The following is a 20245-nucleotide window of genomic DNA, read 5'->3' as shown; positions in this document are numbered from 1 at the left end:
GCGGCCCGGTACAACAACAGGGGCCAAAGCTGCAAGGTTGGCCATTGGCAGCAATCAGTTTTAGCTGATTGGATGGTGCCCAGCCTGCATTACATAACCCTTTCAGGATGAAAGGTGAAGAAAGACAGCTTTCGCTCTGGCAGTCTCCCACTCTGGTGCATTGGCAGAATACTATGGTTTCAGAATACTATGCTCTCAGTCACGTGAAGGTATGGCAGTCGGTCGATACGTCGGCCTGTCCGTTGGTCAGAGAACAGTTTGCTTTTTGGAGGCTTTGCACCAATTGTACAGTAGGTCTGTGGACCTGGTTTATGCCACACAACACAACTTGGTTTACAGTTTACACTGTGTTGCCAGGTTGGGCGGTTTCTCACCCAATTGGGCTGCTTAGGATGTCCGTCTGTGGATAAAAATGGCATTTAGCAGAAAAAAACGCCCAGAAATCATTAGAATTGGGAAGGATTTAGTGCTTCCAGGTGGGTTTTGAGCATTTTTTGAGAATTGTTTCAGCCTCATCTGGCAACCCTGGCTGTACTGCATATTAAGCAAAGTTGATGATCAGAATGCTAGCCAGACAGCTAAAACCATGCCAGCCGGCTAAAACCAAGTGCTCATTCGTCCACTTTGAGTCTCAAATGTTCAAAATGATGACCAGTGACATTGAGGTCTAATGCCCTCTGAGAGCTATGTCTTTTTCCAGGATGATTTAATGCCCTTCATCTCCTCTCCAACCCACAGCAATTTCCACATGGCCAACCACCGAGCCAAGTTAGTCAAAGAGATGAACAACTTACTCTAATACTCGATTTTGTATTTCAATGCAACAAAACGTAACATTATGCAATATATTATGGACTTACCACGTACAGTACATAGCGTATACTGTACTATCGCTAATCTTAAACGAGTAACGATTTATGTTATGCTTAAAATTTTAATGCAAAGCTACATGTCCTAGCATGTGCACTACAGTACAAAGGCAAAGTGCAGTAACTAAGGCAAAATTGAAACTGAACAAATGCCTTCAAAGCCATGGCATTATAGGTTGGATATCACACTTACTGAAAAGTTGACATAGCAATATCTCTAAAACGGGACACAGTTGGACCATGAGGCTTTGTCACAAGATAAAGGAGATGTATTGAAGATCATTTCCAGTCTAACCTCGTTCTCTCTCTCTTTCTATCTTTAGAATCTGTATTGACCCATAGAGATATTTGTTTTCACATCATACAGGTCAGTTCAGCATTAGATCTTTGTGGTCATATACATCTCAGATACCTCAATGTTAACAAAATACAGTATGTAATTACTGCACTTTGCCTTTGTTGGGCACTTGATGTACTCTATGTACTATATGTCGTGTACACATGCACTATATGTGTGCAGCAATGAAACGTACAAAATTATCATTGCATTGTAGTAGGCCTACAGATATACTATCTGACTACACATTGCAACATACGGTATGAGTGCATAGGGCCTGTTGCTATGCTCTGTGGCTAAACCTACCGCCTCTCGCTCCAGCAGCTACATCTCTCTCTCTCTCTCTCTCTCTCTCTCTCTCTCTCTCTCTCTCTCTCTCTCTCTCTCTCTCTCTCTCTCTCTCTCTCTCTCTCTCTCTCTCTCTCTCTCTCTCCCTCACTTATTCCCCCCATCACTTCTATCCACAACATCTCTCTCTCTCTCTGTCTCTCTCTCTCTCTCCCTCACTTATTCCCCCCATCACTTCCATCCACAACATCTCTCTCTCTCTCTCTCTCTGTCTTTCTGTCTCTCTCTCTCTCTCTCTCTCCCTCTCTCCCTCTCTCTCTCTCTCTCTGTCTCTCTCTCTCTCTCTCTCTCACTTATTCCCCCCATCACTTCCATCCACTACATCACGCCATCCAATCTAGGGGCCATTCTTTAATCCCGCCACTCATATGTTGGATGGACGTCTCCAGCGCAATTAAGACTGACTGCAGCCATCCAGACAGTTGGATTAGTCCCACTAGCACCTCCCACACATCCACACCACTCAACATGTACACACACACACACACACATACACACACACACACACACACGCACACACACACACACACACACACACACACACACACACACACACACACACACACACACACACACACACACACACACACACACACACACACACACACACACACACACACACACACACAGAGTACACTTAGCACCTCTTTATCCACACCACTCAATGTAACGCATACACACACATGCACGCACACACGTACCCACACACGCAAGCAAGCACACATTTTGTAAACAGTTGGCAGAGAGCGAGTGTTGGCGGCGTTACGAGAATTTGACCATGGCATAGTTAGAAACTATTCATCTACAAGGCTGTGGTGTTTACTGATACTTTGGTGCATAAATCCAGCATCCATTTGTACTTGTGCACAGACTACTTCCTTCCAAGATTATGCCTGGCACTGTGTTACCGAGAGAGAGTGCAGCAGCTCACTGGACATTATGAGTTGTGCTAGTGTAACCATGGTACTGTGCAGTAGGAGCGGCATGTGTTTCCCTTTCATCCTCTCTGTCTGTCTGTTATCCCGAAAAACACACCGGTGGTGACATTTACAGGAGAGTATAAATGTAAAGCGCAGCGGCTGAGCTAAAGCTATGGACGGCTACTAAACGCCACACGGGTTTTGAAAATCATCAAGGGATTAGTCACATCATCTGGACATTTAATGGCAGTTTGGTTTGCTAGAGTGGCAGAATCGAATCCTCTGTTTTAAGCCTCAGCTCATGTTGAAAGGGCGCCCAGTGAATTGATGACCAGTCACTGGAGACCATGGAATAGTAGTGCATATAGTGATGGCACTTCAGTTGAACTGTTTACTTACTTACTTGCTCAAGCTCACTAATTTGTTGGCAACACTTTAGAATAAGGGCCCATAAAAAGTGTAATTAACTCACTCTAATAGCATTTATTAATGAACAAATGTTTGTAAATGAGTAAGAACTAGAAGCACTCAGAGAGCGCAGACCTCCGCCAAGGAACCTGCTTGACCACTCTAAGTCTTTCCCTAAGTCTTTTCCCCCGCAATTCAATTTCTGGTCACTAGGGGCGTCTAGATATATAGGCCAGCAATGGTGAAGAATTTCGTCCATTGTTTCGTCCGTATCCGGTCATTAGTTTTTGAGTTATGCTGCTGACAAACAGACAAACAGACAAACCAACGGGACCGAGAACATTACCTCCTTGGCGGAGGTAACTAGCCTACGGCTCCGCAGTGTATTGGGAATCAGATTCTAGTGAATATGTTTGATATGAGTTTGCCTGTTGGACACCTATATATCAAGTGGTTTCATGGCTTTTGCTCGTCTTTGGAGGACAAGCTTCCATGACTGCTGCGGCTGCGGCCTGTGCTGCTTTGTTAACATAGTATTTCGTACTCTTTTACAGATATTTGTTTAAGTTTTGTTCATAATTAGCTCACGATTTACAAAGCGTTTTTTAGTTATTCTTATTCCATCTCAATTATTTTGGTAACACTTTACTATAGCCTACACATTGCTGGCCCAGTAAACTGATGACAGCCACACAAGCAACAGGAGCCCATAGCATAGTAGTGCATATGGTGATTGCAATTCATAAAAAATAATTATAATCTATAGCAAAAACTTTGTTTTTCTTCCTGTATATGGCTACTCTGTTCCCTTCACTGAGCTCTTGCCAGTGAATTACGGTATGGGACAGCTGTACTAGGAGGATACATCTTCAAGGTTGCCTCAGATAAGAAGCAAAGAGGAGTTGTTCTCTCCACTGATCTTTGTGACCCTTGTAATTTTCCCTTTTTATGTTCCTCATTGAACATGTCCGTAGTGGAAAGGAGAGACAGAGAGTACAGAAGCAGAGCAAAGAGCATGTTCTCTAGGCATTTCAATCTCTCTCTCCTTTCTCAAAAGTCAACTGCAGCCTGATCTGATTGCCATGGCCTCGTTGTGTATTGTCAAATAAATCTGTTTCTTAATATACTGTTTACTTAGTTACTTACTAGGCCTACATACGTCTTGTTATGTATTTTTTGATAACACTTTACTATACTTGTGGCTTCATAATACATTCTGTCTTCCACATTCGTGAATGGTTTGTTATGACTGTTGAGTCATATCTCAAAACATAAATGAACTTTATAAACGTTGTATATGCACTTTGTGACAGTTATAAAAGATGTATTATGAAGTAACATGGTTAATGTTTCATTACTTCATGACCATGTTTCAAGTAGTACTGAACTATGTGGCTTTCATTGACATTGCACTACTCTATGGTCTCCTGTTGCTGTTTTTCCATCTGATTCTTCCACCTTCTATATACATTTATATTAACTAACTTAAATAGCTTTACATTTGAATGACATGACTACTGTATTTGAACACTATTCACATACTGCATGTTGGAATAGTCTGTGGACTAGTCAGTACATTCAGCTGATTTCTAACAGTCTCTAGATATTTACGGGGGAAGCTATCTCTTCAGCTGCCTTGTGCCTTAGCTATGCTCTTTGTCTCCCTACTGTTCAGCGTGTTTGTTATTCAAAACATACTTTGCAAATGGGGAGCCCAAAATCCTGTCTCCAACTGAAAACCCCAGTGGTGCGATAAGCATGGGCAGCCACCCGCTTCAGGGGCAATTGAAGAGATAAAAACTCGAAACGAAATAGTCGGCTCTCTGAGAGAAGAGGTCTTAGAGGTCTGTCTAACCAGCCCCTTAAGCTGTTGAAGAGATGCAGCGTGTTGCTCTGCTCTCAACTGCCTTGGTGATGTTTTTGAATAGAAAAGCAATGCACAAAAGGCACCCATTTGCGGAACAGATTCTTAAGCGTAAGGATGAGGTACGGATGCTTAAGGGTGAAAACAAACCAGACACTCCGATGCCGATGCTAATTTATTTATTAGACCGTTCAGGTCGAAATATTGTTTCAACAAAGTCATGCAGGCCGAATCGTTGTTTCAATGAGTGTGCACGGTTTCTTTTCACCCTTTAAGATCTTCTACTCTAGCACAGGCTCTCTAAATATGCACTACCCTCCCTTCTCTCTCCCTCTCTCTCTGCTGTGGTTGTGCCAGCATGCTGCCGGAGAGAGGCCCCTCAATCACCTCGTATCAGAGAAATTACACAGGAGTGGTGCACGGCATTGGTGCCTAAAAATAACCCCCCTATTTTTCATTTGCAAGTAGTGGTGGCGAAGTGAGAGCGCTTTGATTTATTGCTCAAGACCGGTGAGACCGAGTAAGAGAGAGAGGGAGAGAGGAGAAGGAAGACAGCAGAGGAAGAATGAAAATGTGGCAAAAGGGGTGAGAAGAAGCGTTATAAAGGGAGAAGAGGAGGAGTGAGACAGCAGATAACCTGGTGACTTAAATGGAGAGAGAGAGAGAGAGAGAGAGAGAGAGAGAGAGAGAGAGAGAGAGAGAGAGAGAGAGAGAGAGAGACAGAGACAGAGACAGAGACAGAGACAGACAGATAGACAGAGTAACAGAGAGAGAGTGTGTGTGTGTGTGTGTGTGTGTGTGTGTGTGTGTGTGTGTGTGTGTGTGTGTGTGTGTGTGTGTGTGTGTGTGTGTGTGTGTGTGTGTGAGAGAGAGAGAGAGAGAAAGAGAGAGAGAGAGAGAGAGAGAGAGAGAGAGACACAGAGACAGAGACAGAGTGTGTGTGAGAGAGAGAGAGAGAGAGAGAGAGAGAGAGAGAGAGAGAGAGAGAGAGAGAGAGAGAGAGAGAGAGAGAGAGAGAGAGAGAGAGAGAGAGAGAGAGAGAGAGAGAGAGAGAGAGAGAGAGAGAGAGAGGCTAATTGGATTGAGATCAGTGTCTGCTTGCAGGCTGTTAAAAAATGTCATTTAAGTCAAGGTGTCGACAGACAAGGTCAGGCCCGCTTCACCTTAAGCACATCTTCCCATCATTACCGCAGGGAAGCCAGAGTGGACATTTCTCTTCTTGGGAGAGACCAAGTCAACAGTCCACCAGGCAGGGCAGGCGTGAGACTGAGAGTGAGAGTTTACCTGGAGAGAAGTAACTGTGAGTGGTTGACCTGTCGTGCACTGTACGTAGGCCCCTATAGGTGCCTGTAATGTGAACATTTTACAAGTGGCAAGTGTTTCTTGATGAAGTATGATCTTAAGTAGGTTAATGTATGTCTTTTAGGCTACATACTGAAGATAGCTTAGTAAAGCTTACTGCATTCTTCAAAAAGTAAATTGGCCCAGCAGTTATCACATTTGTCAATTCTACTGGTCCCATTTTTTTCGTCAGTGTTCTAATGACATCGTGCCTTGACATCTGTTGAGAACTTTATTTTCTTTTTATATGCAATATGTCATATCGTGGCTTGTTATTGGTCTAATTACTTATTTTTTATTATATTCATCAAATTTATTGCTTCTCAGCTACTGTATTCTTTTAATCACCACTTTGAGTGCAAAAGTATTTTTATCTTAACATATAGATTTTTAAATGTGAGGCCTATTTTACTGTGAGATTAATGTTTAATTGTTTAAATGTCTGTGGTGAAACTGAGGACAAATTTCCACATTGTGGACGATAAAGTATTTGTCTTGGTATTCATATTCGTATTCACACGTCATGTCATATCATAGCATGCCAGTTTTACCTGTTTCACACATAGGCAATGAGAAAGACACTTATGAGTATGAGACGTCAGTGGGAGGATCATGCCTCTAATGTACAGAAAGGTTTACAGCAGATAAGCCAGGCAGGTCCTTATCCCACGGGTGGGCGGATGCTCAAGTTAGCCCCTGTATGATCTCAGTCAGGAGTGGTGGTGACAATGAGATCAGGGAGAGAGTTTGTTGAGACACAATCCGCAGTCCCATTGATCTAGGTCAAAGAACGTTGTTGGTATGAAAGTGAACATGAGAAAATATGATGCAAAAATGATTAAGCATATACTGAAGTGGTAGCTAGCTAACTAAACACTTATCACAAATTGAACAGGGCATAGAAAGCTTTCGGTTAAACTGTTAAGACAGGACCACTGCTATAAATCTGCTGTTACCAGAATGGCAATAGGCCGTATAGGTTGTCATATAGGCTGTAATTAAAGGGTCTGTGTAATGTAAATTGGGTAAGTGGTTAGGGTGTCAGACTTGTTGCTCAAAGGTTGCCGGTTCAACTGCCGACCGCCAGGTTGGTGGGGGGAGTAATTAACCAGTGCTCTCCCCCATCCTCCTCTATGACTGAGGTACCCTGAGCATGGTACCGTCCCGCCGCACTGCTCACTTGGGGCGCCATTTAGGGCTGACCCCTTGCACGGGTGAGGAATGAATGCAATTTTGTTGTGTGCAGTGTGCATTGATCACTTGTGTGCTGTGGAGTGCTGTGTCACAATGACAATGGGAGTTGGAGTTTCCCAAATGGCGAAATGTCGTAATAGCATAGTAGGTCTATATGGTAGCAAAGTCTTGTCAGTGACAAGTACAACTCCAGTTCCACTCACAGAGGGCTGTGTATTATGTGTATTTATGTGCTATTTACGTACATGTAGTTCATGTCAGCTGCTGTTTTGTAAAAAGTCTGTCTTATTTTCAGTCTAGAGACTGCACTCAGTGACACAGCTTTACAGATTGATTCACACTGACTGTTCCTCGTAAATAGTGTAAGTCCAGTGGTAAACAGAGCCAGGATATGCTGTACTTTCAGTGTACCCGAATTCAAGGCAGTCCGTACAAGAATACACCTGTAGGCTACAAGAGTACACCATCTGATAGCACAGAACGGCATAGGTAGTGATAATATATAGCATGCAAAATAATGTGTGAGAAGTACACGATTTGTGACAAGTCACTAATGTGAAATGATGTAAAACATATTGCTGTGGAGGCGCTGGTGAAAGTGAGCAGATTAGAAAGGTAATATTGCATCATTTATTTCATGAGGAGACAGATAAAGTTGGCTTCTGGCTTCAAGGTGTAGCACATCAGCCACTTAGAAAGTGTCTCTGCTATCTCAATTTTGATGGTTTTGCCAGAGGCTCTCTTCTGTTTCCATGGTTGCAACGACATGCTGTGGCTTTGGTGTTGACATGCTTTATTTTAATGCTCCATTTCTGCAAAAATCTCTCAGGGTAAGGAGGGCAGAGGTTTATTTTGTTGATTTCACAACAGCCCGGGATGATCGGATAAATCCATCAAGGTGACAATTTCATCAGTCTACTCTAGGACATTCCTCTCTGTCTGTCTTGCAATTTTTTTTGCCGAGAACACACTTTTCCTGACATCTCTTCCACTCTACGTAAATGACAAGGCTGGCACAGGCTCCCTCTCCTCTGACTGCTGTTCTCAGTGGTTTGGTTTCTACACTCTTGTTGCTACTACTCGGGCTGTTGCTGCACAGCCAGCTTGCTGAATGCTGGGGCTGGGATACATGCAACTCTCAGTTTGTTTTTACGTCACCCATTTTCAGGCATTTTATGATCCAGGAAAAGGGATCTAAATACAAAAAATGACTAAACAAGACAAGACCGTAATATGATGCAATATTATTGCCCAAACAGACAGCGGGAAATCCATACAAAAAATAGGCAAACACACAAGCACAATCATAATTCAAAAAACACTCCAAAACAGCCAGAAGATGAAGCAAGATTTTTAAGAAAGTAGGACAAATATCGCACTGAATTGCAGTGATTGCACAATCCCTGAGTGAAGATATCCTCAGCTTATTCGGCCCATCTAGCCTTCCTTGAGGGCTGCAAATCTGGCCACGAACGTGAGACTCGGCGCAGTTTCATTGGCGTTGCATCATCGTAATCTAAAGCCCATATAATCTTTGAGGGAAATCTGGTATGACATGATAAAAAAAAGCCTAAGCCTGACCCTAAGGCCATTTGTGTTCATGGACATGATTGCTGGATATGCGCGCAGGCTAACTGTAAGACGTGACCCATTTAATAAAGACCCACGCTGTAAAGCGTTTAAAACCTACTGTACGTAGCGCTTGTTGACAGGGAGACTACAAACAATCTCGGAAGCAAGCCACAGTTGAACGATGCCTCTGGCATCGGCGCAACAAAACCCAAGTGCAACATCATTAAATAACAAAAAAGGGGGTTCCACGCGCTTCTGTTTTTACATCTGGTGCATCAACGGGAGGGAGGCAGGTAATCTTGAATGAAGAGAAGACACCGGAGCAGCTCAGATGGGATGCTTTTTCTTTTTAATTCAAGTGCACAACATGTTAGGGACTAACGTTTCGATGGCAAGCCATCTTCATCAGAGTCCATGAGTACTGAAGAGAGAGGAACCTAGTTATCTGGTAACCCCTGATTTGACAGGTGCAGGCCTATGCGGTGTGGCAATAGGCGATTGGTCCTTCTCATCGGTTGCTCATTGAGTCCACACCCAGGAAACAACTATTTACAAGGAAAACACCATTACACAAGTGAAAGTGCATATAAATAAAGAATATAAAATACAACAAAATATATGTACATACTAGGAATGCCATTTTGGAAGGCTAGGTGTGGGTGCCCAGTCTTTATATTATTTTAAATGTTTATGTCTTTTAAAGAGAAGTTGTTGTAAGCCAATAAAAGAAAATAAGTGCTTTGAACCCTGTCTATGTGGTCCTTTACGAACCTGTGTTGCCTTGTTCTTGTTACTGGTTCAAGTCAAAGTGTCCTACTCTGGGTGGCGAAATTCCCCCAGTGGCGTAGTCGTGCAAGCTGTTTAAAATTGCTAATTATTATTTTTAGTAATTTACCCTTAAAATTGCCACTCTGCCCAAAATCCATTTTTTTCAAACATAGCCCTGTACTATAGGTACATAGACGATATTGTATTGATTTGGAAAGGTACACCTGTACAACTAGATGCGTTTGTGGCCTATGCCAACTCTACCACTAGTTTTTTGTCGTTCACTATGGAGTCGGACCTCCAGCGGATTCACTTTCTGGATTTGACGATAACAAAAGATGAATAGTTTTTTACAAACTACTATTTATCGCAAACCGCTGAGTCGTAACACACTTCTGCATGCGCACAGTAACCATCCTACCCACTTAATACGCAACATCCCCACAGGCCAGTTTTTGCGCCTACGAAGAAACTGTAGTTCTACCGTGGACTTCAAAGATAAAGCGGTAGAACTGTCAGAGCGCTTTCTACAACGTGGCTATTCACAGCTTGATATTGACCGGGCCTATGAAAGGGCATTGCAGACAGAGCGGTCTAATTTGCTGCGTAAATCTGCTAAAAAGCGCCCCAGTTTAACATTGGATTTTCTACGGGGTATTTCCCCAGCAGCTGGGAGGATTAAAAACATAATTCGTAAACATTGGCATGTGTTAAAAAGTGATCCTGCACTAACTGATTTCTGCTCTGAACCCCCGACTTTCACTTTTAGGCGCGCCCGCACTATCCGTGACCGTCTTGTTCATTCTGACATGAACATGCCTACACCATCTCCGACGACCTGGCTTCCCAGTCGACCTACAGCTTTTACAAATGCGGTAACTGCGTTCAGTGTTCCAACTCCACTAACTCCAAATTCTTCTCGCATCCCCGCACAGGGAAAACGCTATGCAATTTCATCTTTTATTAATTGTAATAGCACACACACGTAGTTTTACCTACTGAAATGCCCATGTGGTCTCGTTTACGTAGGCCAAACTAAAACGTCAATTGAAACTGAGGATAGCTGAGCATAAAACTGCTATACGCACTAATAACACCACATATGCTATGGCAAGACATTATATGGAAGCCAAGCATGGATCACCGGCCTCGCTCAAGTTCTGGGGCATTGAACGGGTGGTTTCTCCACCTAGAGGCGGTGACGTCATTAAGAAACTTTTACGCAGAGAGGCGTTTTGGATTTTTACACTAAATTCGCTTGAACCCTCTGGCCTCAATGAGGAGCTGAGTCTATCCTGCTTTTTTGTAAAAGTCTGAGGAAGTTTATCATACTATGATGTTGGGATCATGTATAGGCCCTTTTTACACAGGCTTCTATGACTAATAAGTATCCACCTAGCCTTCCAAAATGGCATTCCTATGTACATATATTTTGTTGTATTTTATATTCTTTATTTATATGCACTTTCACTTGTGTAATGGTGTTTTCCTTGTAAATAGTTGTTTCCTGGGTGTGGACTCAATGAGCAACCGATGAGAAGGACCAATCGCCTATTGCCACACCGCATAGGCCTGCACCTGTCAAATCAGGGGTTACCAGATAACTAGGTTCCTCTCTCTTCAGTACTCATGGACTCTGATGAAGATGGCTTGCCATCGAAACGTTAGTCCCTAACATGTTGTGCACTTGAATTAAAAAGAAAAAGCATCCCATCTGAGCTGCTCCGGTGTCTTCTCTTCATTCACCATTAAATAACACTTCTGGACACATTCTAGGGCAGCATCGCTTGCGCAATGGTTGAAAATAATGTAGCCACAATACTTAATATTTGACTACACTTCACAGGAGGTTTTTTAGGAATATTTTAGTGGGCATATTTTAAGAGAAAGCAACACTGGAACAATATGTAATCATTAGCCTTAATCAGTAGGCTACACTGTGATTTGTTATGGCCGGGAGAAGTAATTGCAAGCCGTTTTTTGGGATGCTGTGTAGTCTACATGGAATTATAATGAGCCAAAATCAACAGTATTTTCTAATCAGCCTTCATTGTTCTGAAACAATGTACAGAACGGATATAGTTAGGGACGGCATCTATCAAATTCACCACAGACATACAGTAGATACACAAAAACACATCAAGACACACATCCACCCACATAAAGACAACACGCACGCACACACACACACACACACACACACACACACACACACACACACACACACACACACACACACACACACACACACACACACACACACACACACACACACACACACACACACACACACACCAAGAGAGAGAGAGAGAGAGAGAGAGAGAGAGAGAGAGAGAGAGAGAGAGAGAGAGACACAGACATGGGCAGAGGAAGAGGAAGAGGAAGAGGAAGAGGAAGAGGAAGAGGCAGAGCGAGCCAAAGAATAGAAAGAGCCAAAGACAGACAAATACTGGCATCTGCACAAGCAAAATACAAAACCTGACACACTGACTATGAACTTGGGCACTCGTTCAGAGCAGAGAAACTTTGACATACTGTGCGTATTTGTAAGAAACACAAGTTTGCAAGCTTCAGCAGTCAGCCCTAAAAATAAAAAAAATACGATTTCATCATTATGGTTATAAAACACTCTGACATCTATGATTCCTCGCTGCGAGTGACCCAAACTGCCATGAAAACAAGAATGTGTGAAAAGGCTTTTATTTCTGGTGCTAAATGCTGATAACAGCATGAGGCAGATATTTGTATTTTTCAACTATTATTTTGCTGGAGGACGGCATGGGTAGACAGAAACAGTTGGGAGTTTGGGAGGCAGTAGGGGCCAGCAGTGGGTGCAACAAACAGCCACAGAAAGTAGCCAAGCTCCGACTGTGCAAATGTGGCATAATGAGTGCCAACACAGTACAAAACAATGCAGTGCCAATTCAACACTTAGAGAGCACCCTGGGACCAAACATACTCTAGCAAGTGTTAAATTGACACACTAAGTGAAGAATTAACACCAGTAACATTTCCTTTGAAGAGACGTCAACAGGTGAAAGTGTAGGCGTGGGAGGTGGGCGTGAGTATGATGTGCATGGCGGGGTGTGTGTGTGTGTGTGTGTGGGGGGGGGGGTGCTGGTGCAGGAAGCACAGCAGAGAGGTACTGAGGAAGAAAGGTCAAAGACAGGAAGCAGTGAGTGTGCACACGCACGCATGTACGCATGTACACATGTACGTGCGCGCGCGCACACACACACACACACACACACACACACACACACACACACACACACACACACACACACACACACACACACACACACACACACACACACACACACACACACACATACCAGGGCTTGACATTAACTTTTTCAGCCACCGGCCACTGTGGCTAGTGGTTTTCCTGAGTCAATAGCCATTCAGGTATTCCACTATTTTCTTTATCATGATAGTGTACGTCTAACCTCAGAAGATGAGGTGCTAAAGCAAGATGAGTGTATAGCTTTCTACATGGAGGTATATCAAGCAAATAGAAATTGAGTTACTGAGCTTTTTCGTGAACTTAAATGCAAACAATTGATACAGGCGAACAATAGAATATAGGCTATGATGCGTATGTCACACCAAGGAATAAGCTGCCAGCCAAATTGGCTAGTGACAATGAAAGCATTACTAGTACTAAGTTTTACCAGCATTTGGTCGGTTGACTGGTGTCAGTGTCAAGCCCTGACACACACACACACACACACACACACACACACATACATACGCGCGCAAGCGAGCATGCACACACGCTCGCATACACACACACACACACACACACACACACACACACACACACACACACACACACACACACACACACACACACACACACACACACACACACACACACACACACACACACACACACACACACACACACACATTTTGGGAAAAAAGGGCACATACAGAGCTGTAGAAAGTAAGAAGTGGGAAAATGGAAAGAAAGAATGGCTGAAAAATAACTCCAAAACATGGAGAGTAAAGCTATGGTTGTAAAGGTAAGTTATGTGCAAATTGTCATCCAGGTAGTGGTAAGTAATGATAAGTTTTCTGCAATTGGACTTTTCATTGTAACTTTTTACCTTTCATCGTAAAATCTCTTTCAGTCCTGAAAATGGAGACCTAGGAGGTATATCTTTGGACACTTGCACAAATTGTGTGCATCACAGTCTCCTCTCTCCCTCTCTGTCTGAATCCTAAGTGATAATGATTCGTCCTTGGCGGGTGGCATGAAGGTCTGTGTCACTGTATGTATGAGTATGAGTGAAGTCCATGTGTCTTGTGCCCTCATGGTTGACTACATACGGGGCATTTGTGCCATCACCCCCTAAGCCCTTCTCCCTTCCCTGACATATTTTTTGTTCTAGTTAGAGGTGTGTTATATACAGTATTATTGTATGTTATATACATAGCTGGTTCTCCCCTTACAGCTTTTGACAAAGAAAAGGGAGCATGAGTGAAAATATGACAGGCATTGTGAGGGAGAGAGAGGAATGCAGTGTGATATAGTGTGAGGGAGAGAGACGTATGCAGTGTGATATAGTGTGAGGGAGAGAGCGGTATGCAGCGTGATATATTAGTTGCTGTGAATGTGGTGTTTTGACAACCTATGCAGGCAAAAATCAACTCTATATCCAGCCGCAACTCCTCACAAACATGGCTCCACCATCTTCCCATGTGCATGACACCGACTATAATTGCAAAAGCTATATCGGCCAATGACAAAGACTCAGATCTTTGTCTCGCAAGTTTTTATGTGTTTGACACTAATGATCAAATTAGTTTGCTTTTTCTTTCCCCAAGAAGGCTCCCATCTTTGGCAACAAAAGATTAATCACATTCCCCTCCTTTCTCTATGGCTGACGTGGCTTGCATGAGAAAACGACTGTGAAATGGATTGCGCGCCTCTTTGAATGGCCTGGCAAACAATGTCAGCCCCCTCAAGTGTGTACAGGCATTGTGCGTGAGCCGATAATCCAATTCAAAACTCGAGTCTTTGTTTCTTCGGATGAAATCTCAGAGAATTTTTTTTTTTTATCATGCAAAGAAAAGGCTTACTGGAGCATCGGTTAGAAGGAAACAATGGCTGTGGTCTTGGATGAATCAACAAGGCTCGCAATGGTTTCTCACTCCCATGTGTGAATTTTACACCAATGCTATTGAATGTTGAGATAATCTAGAGGATGAGTTTTGGAGCACTAAGGTTCTTCAGCTACAGAAACAGGATTTTGAGGTGGGAAAATGGCATTTTGCCACCCTCACTAGCAAAGCTGTCAGGGTAATTATTGACTTCATCTAAACCAGGGGTCAGGAACCTATGGCTCTAGAGCCACATATGGCTCTTTTGGGAACTGTATATGGCTCTCACTTATCTAGGGTTACCAACCATCCCTTGAAATATGGAATCATCCTGTATTTATAAATAAAAGTATGGGTTCCATATTGAGTTAAACGGGACAAGGGAGGTTAAAAAGTGTTAAAATGCAGGAAATTACATCTAAGGAATACAAAATTCTCCCAAACCCTCGTCATAATGAAGTTGACAGTTGGCAACCCTATTACCTGTGATCAATAAAAGCAATAACTTGACAGTACACTCTAAAATTGTTGGGCTTAATTGAAATACATGCTTTTGATTGTATTCAGTGTTTTTTAAAAGGAAATGGCTCTCATGTAAATTTCTTTTTAAAAATTTGGTGTTTATGGCTCTCTCCAACAAAAAGGTTCCTGACCCCTGCTCTAATCTAATGGGTTCTCTGGTAAAACAAATTATCAGAACAAACTAATGACGTCCTGGGCCACTTACAGAACAATTCTTTTAACTTCCTGAAAACTTTGTGGATAGGAAAATAAGTTGGTGTATGTTTAAACTGAAATAATCTGTACCAATCTATCATAACACTACATATTCCTATATCTACAGATACCAGGCATACACTTCCAGCAAGTACCTGTACATGTTTATGTATTTGATTCTTGACATTTTAACAAAGGTACTAACTCAAGACAGTGAATTTCGTAAGGAGTAACATTCAACGAGGCATGCATGGCAACGTGGTTGAGCCTAAGAACTCTACGATGTGCAGCATATAATAATTCACTGACAAAAAAGTCACATTATGTGTCAACATACCAGACCAATAAAAGAGCTCACAATACTACGTACAGCATGTTGCTCTTACTGAAATGTTTACAGTTACTCTCCTCCTGAGCCTTGGATTGGACAAGGATTGTAATAAGCTGAGCCAAGGCGATAGATTTAGCTACATCTCTTGTCCTGAGTCACTCCTGACACAGATGAGGACACTCTCTCTCCCGCTCTACTGCACTCAAGAGAGATGACCAGGTGAAAGGGCAGGGCAACTAGAGCTCTGTACTGTCCTATATCCTCAGGATGAAGTCTAAATCTGAAATGGAAACCACTGAGTCCTTGATACACTGTACTGCATGACGTTTTGAATGACTTTCGTTATTTGGAAAGCACTGTTGGCAAACACGGGACACCACTGAGGGATATCCCCACAGGGACTCCTAAAACCCTTACGATAATCTTCCTAACAGACATGGTTATAACGAGCAGCAAGTCAAAACTAGGGCCAAGCAAATCCCAGATTTTGGCACTGTCGACACATTAAAAAAAATGCAGTGTTCATTCACTGCATACTCAGAGTACTCTGGGACCAAATACACTCTAGAAGATGTTAAATCGACTCTTTAAGTGTTAAATTAAGACAGAAGTTGTAAACTACAAACCACAAAAAATCAGAGAGGATCTCTTTTCCATGTACCCTCCATCTAGGTACCTCTACAGTTTTTGGGTTACAGTAAATTTCAATAGTATGTGCACTCAATGGATATGGTGGCCAATCGTAGACTCCACGTGGACATGGTGCAACTTTTTCGGAAAGAGAATACGCAAGAAAGTCCTCTCTATCTGAGTTACAGTGATCTCTGAACAGACATGACCACAGGAGACACCTAACCTGGCTACTGTAGTACCAGGCAGCTTTACTGTGTCTGAGTCTGTGGCACCACCCGCCAGGAAACCCCACAGGAAACACCCCGCACCCCCCACTCCACCCCAAAAACAAGGGATGCCCACAGTGTAATGCCCTTACTGTAATCTTCTGACCAGACATGCCATGCCATGACCAATGACTGGCAAGTCAAAAATGTCATTACCAGGAATAGAACCTTTGGATCTCCAAGGAACACCTGGCTATCTCTCTTTCTTGTCATCTCGGTCTTTCTTTCTGTCTCTCTCTCATTTCTTCACGGACACGTGTGGTTAAGGAGGCCAGGGCAGACGCCTCTTCTCTTAATCCCGTCCCTGTCTAACCCTCTATGCTCCCCGCTGCTCTAACTCGGCTTGCAGGTGCTCATCTTAATCCCAATCTACGCCAGGCAGAGAGCCTTGTGCTGGAGCCACAGCGTAGTGTACTAGGTGACTGTGCTTCACTAGTGGTTGGATTTTGGGATTGGGATTGGGATTGTTTTGGGATTCCCCCAGCACTTTATACAGCAGTCTTAAATGCACACAGTATCTCCAGTGGCACGCTGTAATAGTCATTGAAAGTTAACTACTATAGTACTACACTACTATGACAGTGCACAGGGCTTTTAGTAATACATTACGACTTGGTCATTGCCATTCTGGTAGCAGCTAATTCATAATGCTGTGTGGGGTTAAGGCAGTCACCTTGACAAAGAATACCTCTCATCTTGACTTTTCCCCCTAAAAATGATACAGATCGTTTTCACTTTGAACTTAATTTCTAAAGTTGCATTACACAAGTTGTATAAGCTACTTATTTTTTGATCATATTTCATTTAGCCTTGCCAATCCTAATAATCGCAAGTCTGATACCTACTAACTCCCCACCCAGCGCCCACCCTGAATAACAAATGTCTTGTGTGATAAACTGTTACTGTGTTGTTAGTTAGGCTGCATGAAAAACTGCTGCAATAGTCTAGAGTTCAATTTAAAAAAAATTGGCCCTGCCATGGCTCAAGCAGTAGGGCACTGCATTGTTACACCGGGGAGCCGGGTTCGATTCCGGCCCGGGTCATTTCCTGATCCTCCCCCATCGCTCTCTCCCACTCACTTCCTGTCACCATCTCACACTATCCTTAAAATAAAGGTATAAAAGCCCCTAAAAATATGTATATTTTTAAAAAATCAACAAGGTAAACTGTAAGGTTGATACAGTAACAAATGTGAAACACAGTTACTGCAGCACTTTGTTTTGCTGTGAGATGAAAAGTGTATGGTGTGGTGTGATATTTAGCAAGTTTTATGTTGGTGTGCTGTTATTTTAGATCAAGATAATAATGGCAAATGAAGGTCTCCGACTTCCTCTCAGCATGTATTCCACATCCTCCATATCTGCTGCTCCGTCAGTCTCTCTGTCACTTTGAGTGATGGTCTAATAAGTGCAAACACGTTTGTCCGAAAAACAAAGTCTGTGCAGAACATGTGGCTGGCTCGAATATATAATCAGACAGAACACAGTGCAACACTTCAACACCTCTCAGCTCATCTAAAACCCAATACGATTGAAACACATTGATATACATATTAGTAACAGATTATACTATGAGGCAAGACGTTTTTTTATCAGGAGAGCTCTTAAAAATCTTTCAGGTCAAACAATGAACATCTACCTTCATGACAGTGTTGTTGCTAGGTTACACTGCTGAAAATACTGTCCCATGTGTCAATGCGCTAACGTAGTCGAAGCAAAATGGCTACATAAGTACTGTAGATGTGACTCAGAGCAATGACTGGATGTGTACAGGTCTATGTAAAAGAGCATAGCATATCCTCCAACACGACCCTGTCAATGAGCTCTCTTTGGCGTGTTTATGTATTTCTTGACATAAAGAGAATGTCTTGGGCCACAATGACACATGATTTCTGTCCCAGTTGTTGGAGACTTCGAGGCAGTTACATTATTTTATCGATCAAGAATTGCTAAAACATATGCCTGTGGTTAACTACTTATGATCTTGTAAATGTACTGTATGTGTGTGTGTGTGCGTGCCTGCGTGCGTGCGTGCGTGCGTGCGTGTGTGTGTGCGTGCATGCGTGCGTGCGTGCGTGCGTGCATGCTTGCATGTATGCGTGCGTGCGTGCATGTGTGCGTGCGTGCGTGCGTGCGTGCGTGAAAACATGGATGCAAAACTCACAGCTTCCAAACTTGAGAGGGCAGGCGTGTGCATCCATAGGGAAGTCCTCCAACTGCATGGGGCATTCTGCTGATATGGTCAACCTGAGAAACACAACATCAACATATATGACCTCACTCATTACATTGCATTACATTACATGACACTAGCTGATGCCTTTACTCAAACCACCTTAGTTATTCATTACAGGGTATTGGTCATAGTTCCCGAAGTAATTGGGTGTCTGGCTCAATGGATAATTGGGTGCCTTTCTCAATGTGTTAATACCGGTATACCTGTAACAATATTTTTACTCTATATGCACAGATTTGAACACATAGCCTACTGGAAATAAAAACTCCATCAAACACCATCACCATCATCATCAACATCAACCATCATCATCATCATCATCATCATCATCATCATATGAACTACGGTTTAATCCTTTCCCAGAAAACAGGGGAATCCAGCCATGTAAATGAGACAACGCTAGCTGGCACCCATCCGAGTCTAGCAGCACTAATGCGGCCATTTGTGAAACAACAGCGCCGCCGTGTGGTGCAAAAGAGGGAGTGCGGGAATATAACAGGCCTCCCAGTGTGGAATGGATTTAAACGCCCACACCTTCTGAGACCTGCTCAAAGAAAATCTGTGTAGATCCAAACATAAAGTGCCCACACAGAGACTCCCACGCAAGCCATTTATGCACCTTAAAAGCACTTCAGCTCATGCCAGCACATATAAACACAAACACATTACACACACATACACGAGACATATGCAGGCGATATGGTGTGTTTTGTTTTGCGGGTCATTGCACATTACTGCCCTGGCACTAGCCTTTTAAATGACAACATTTCACATACACCACTTAGATCATAGCAATGACATTTACTGGCATTTAAGTGGGGACTAACATACAGTATGTTTATGATGTTGATATACTGTATGGTGTGTGTTTACTGATGTGATGTGCAAGTAGTGCATCAAGTAGCCTTTAGTATAATATAACAACAACCAAAATAAACAAACATTATACAGGCACATTATAACAGTTAGATTGAATACATGACACTAAACATAACACTAGTACTAATCATCATCATCGTCATCATCATCATCATCATCATCATACTCGCTTGCATAGCACGTCCCATTCAACTAATATATCTCAATGCTTTAACAGATTATGGGCCAGAGATTCATATGTGAGGTAAAGGACTTAACAGGTAAAGAATTGCAACCTCAATTGTACCCTGTAAATGAGGGAGAAGAGGGACAAGGGCAACAGGCAAAGTAATGGTGGGAAAATAATGAATTGAAAATAGTGAATTCAGGCTTGGCCTTCATTCGTACTAAAACAGTAGAGACAATATCAGTGAGGCTACAGTAATAGCAGAGCTGTTAAGTTAGGCAGCTTAGT

General features: G+C 42.8%; 1 protein-coding gene across 1 annotated transcript in view; it reads right to left on the bottom strand.

Annotated features, from left to right (window-relative positions):
* gabra5 (gamma-aminobutyric acid type A receptor subunit alpha5) overlaps nucleotides 1-20245 on the bottom strand; it is a 46726-nt gene that overhangs the window by 15545 nt on the left and 10936 nt on the right. The window contains exon 5 of the mRNA XM_063202069.1: nucleotides 18841-18923. Coding sequence (XP_063058139.1) covers nucleotides 18841-18923 — 83 coding nt within the window. The remainder of the gene's footprint in view (nucleotides 1-18840; nucleotides 18924-20245) is intronic.

The sequence above is a fragment of the Engraulis encrasicolus genome, chromosome 6 (assembly GCF_034702125.1).
Source record: "Engraulis encrasicolus isolate BLACKSEA-1 chromosome 6, IST_EnEncr_1.0, whole genome shotgun sequence".
NCBI lineage: Eukaryota > Metazoa > Chordata > Actinopteri > Clupeiformes > Engraulidae > Engraulis > Engraulis encrasicolus.
Note: the sequence above shows the minus strand (reverse complement) of the source record. Positions and strands in the feature narration are given on the sequence as shown.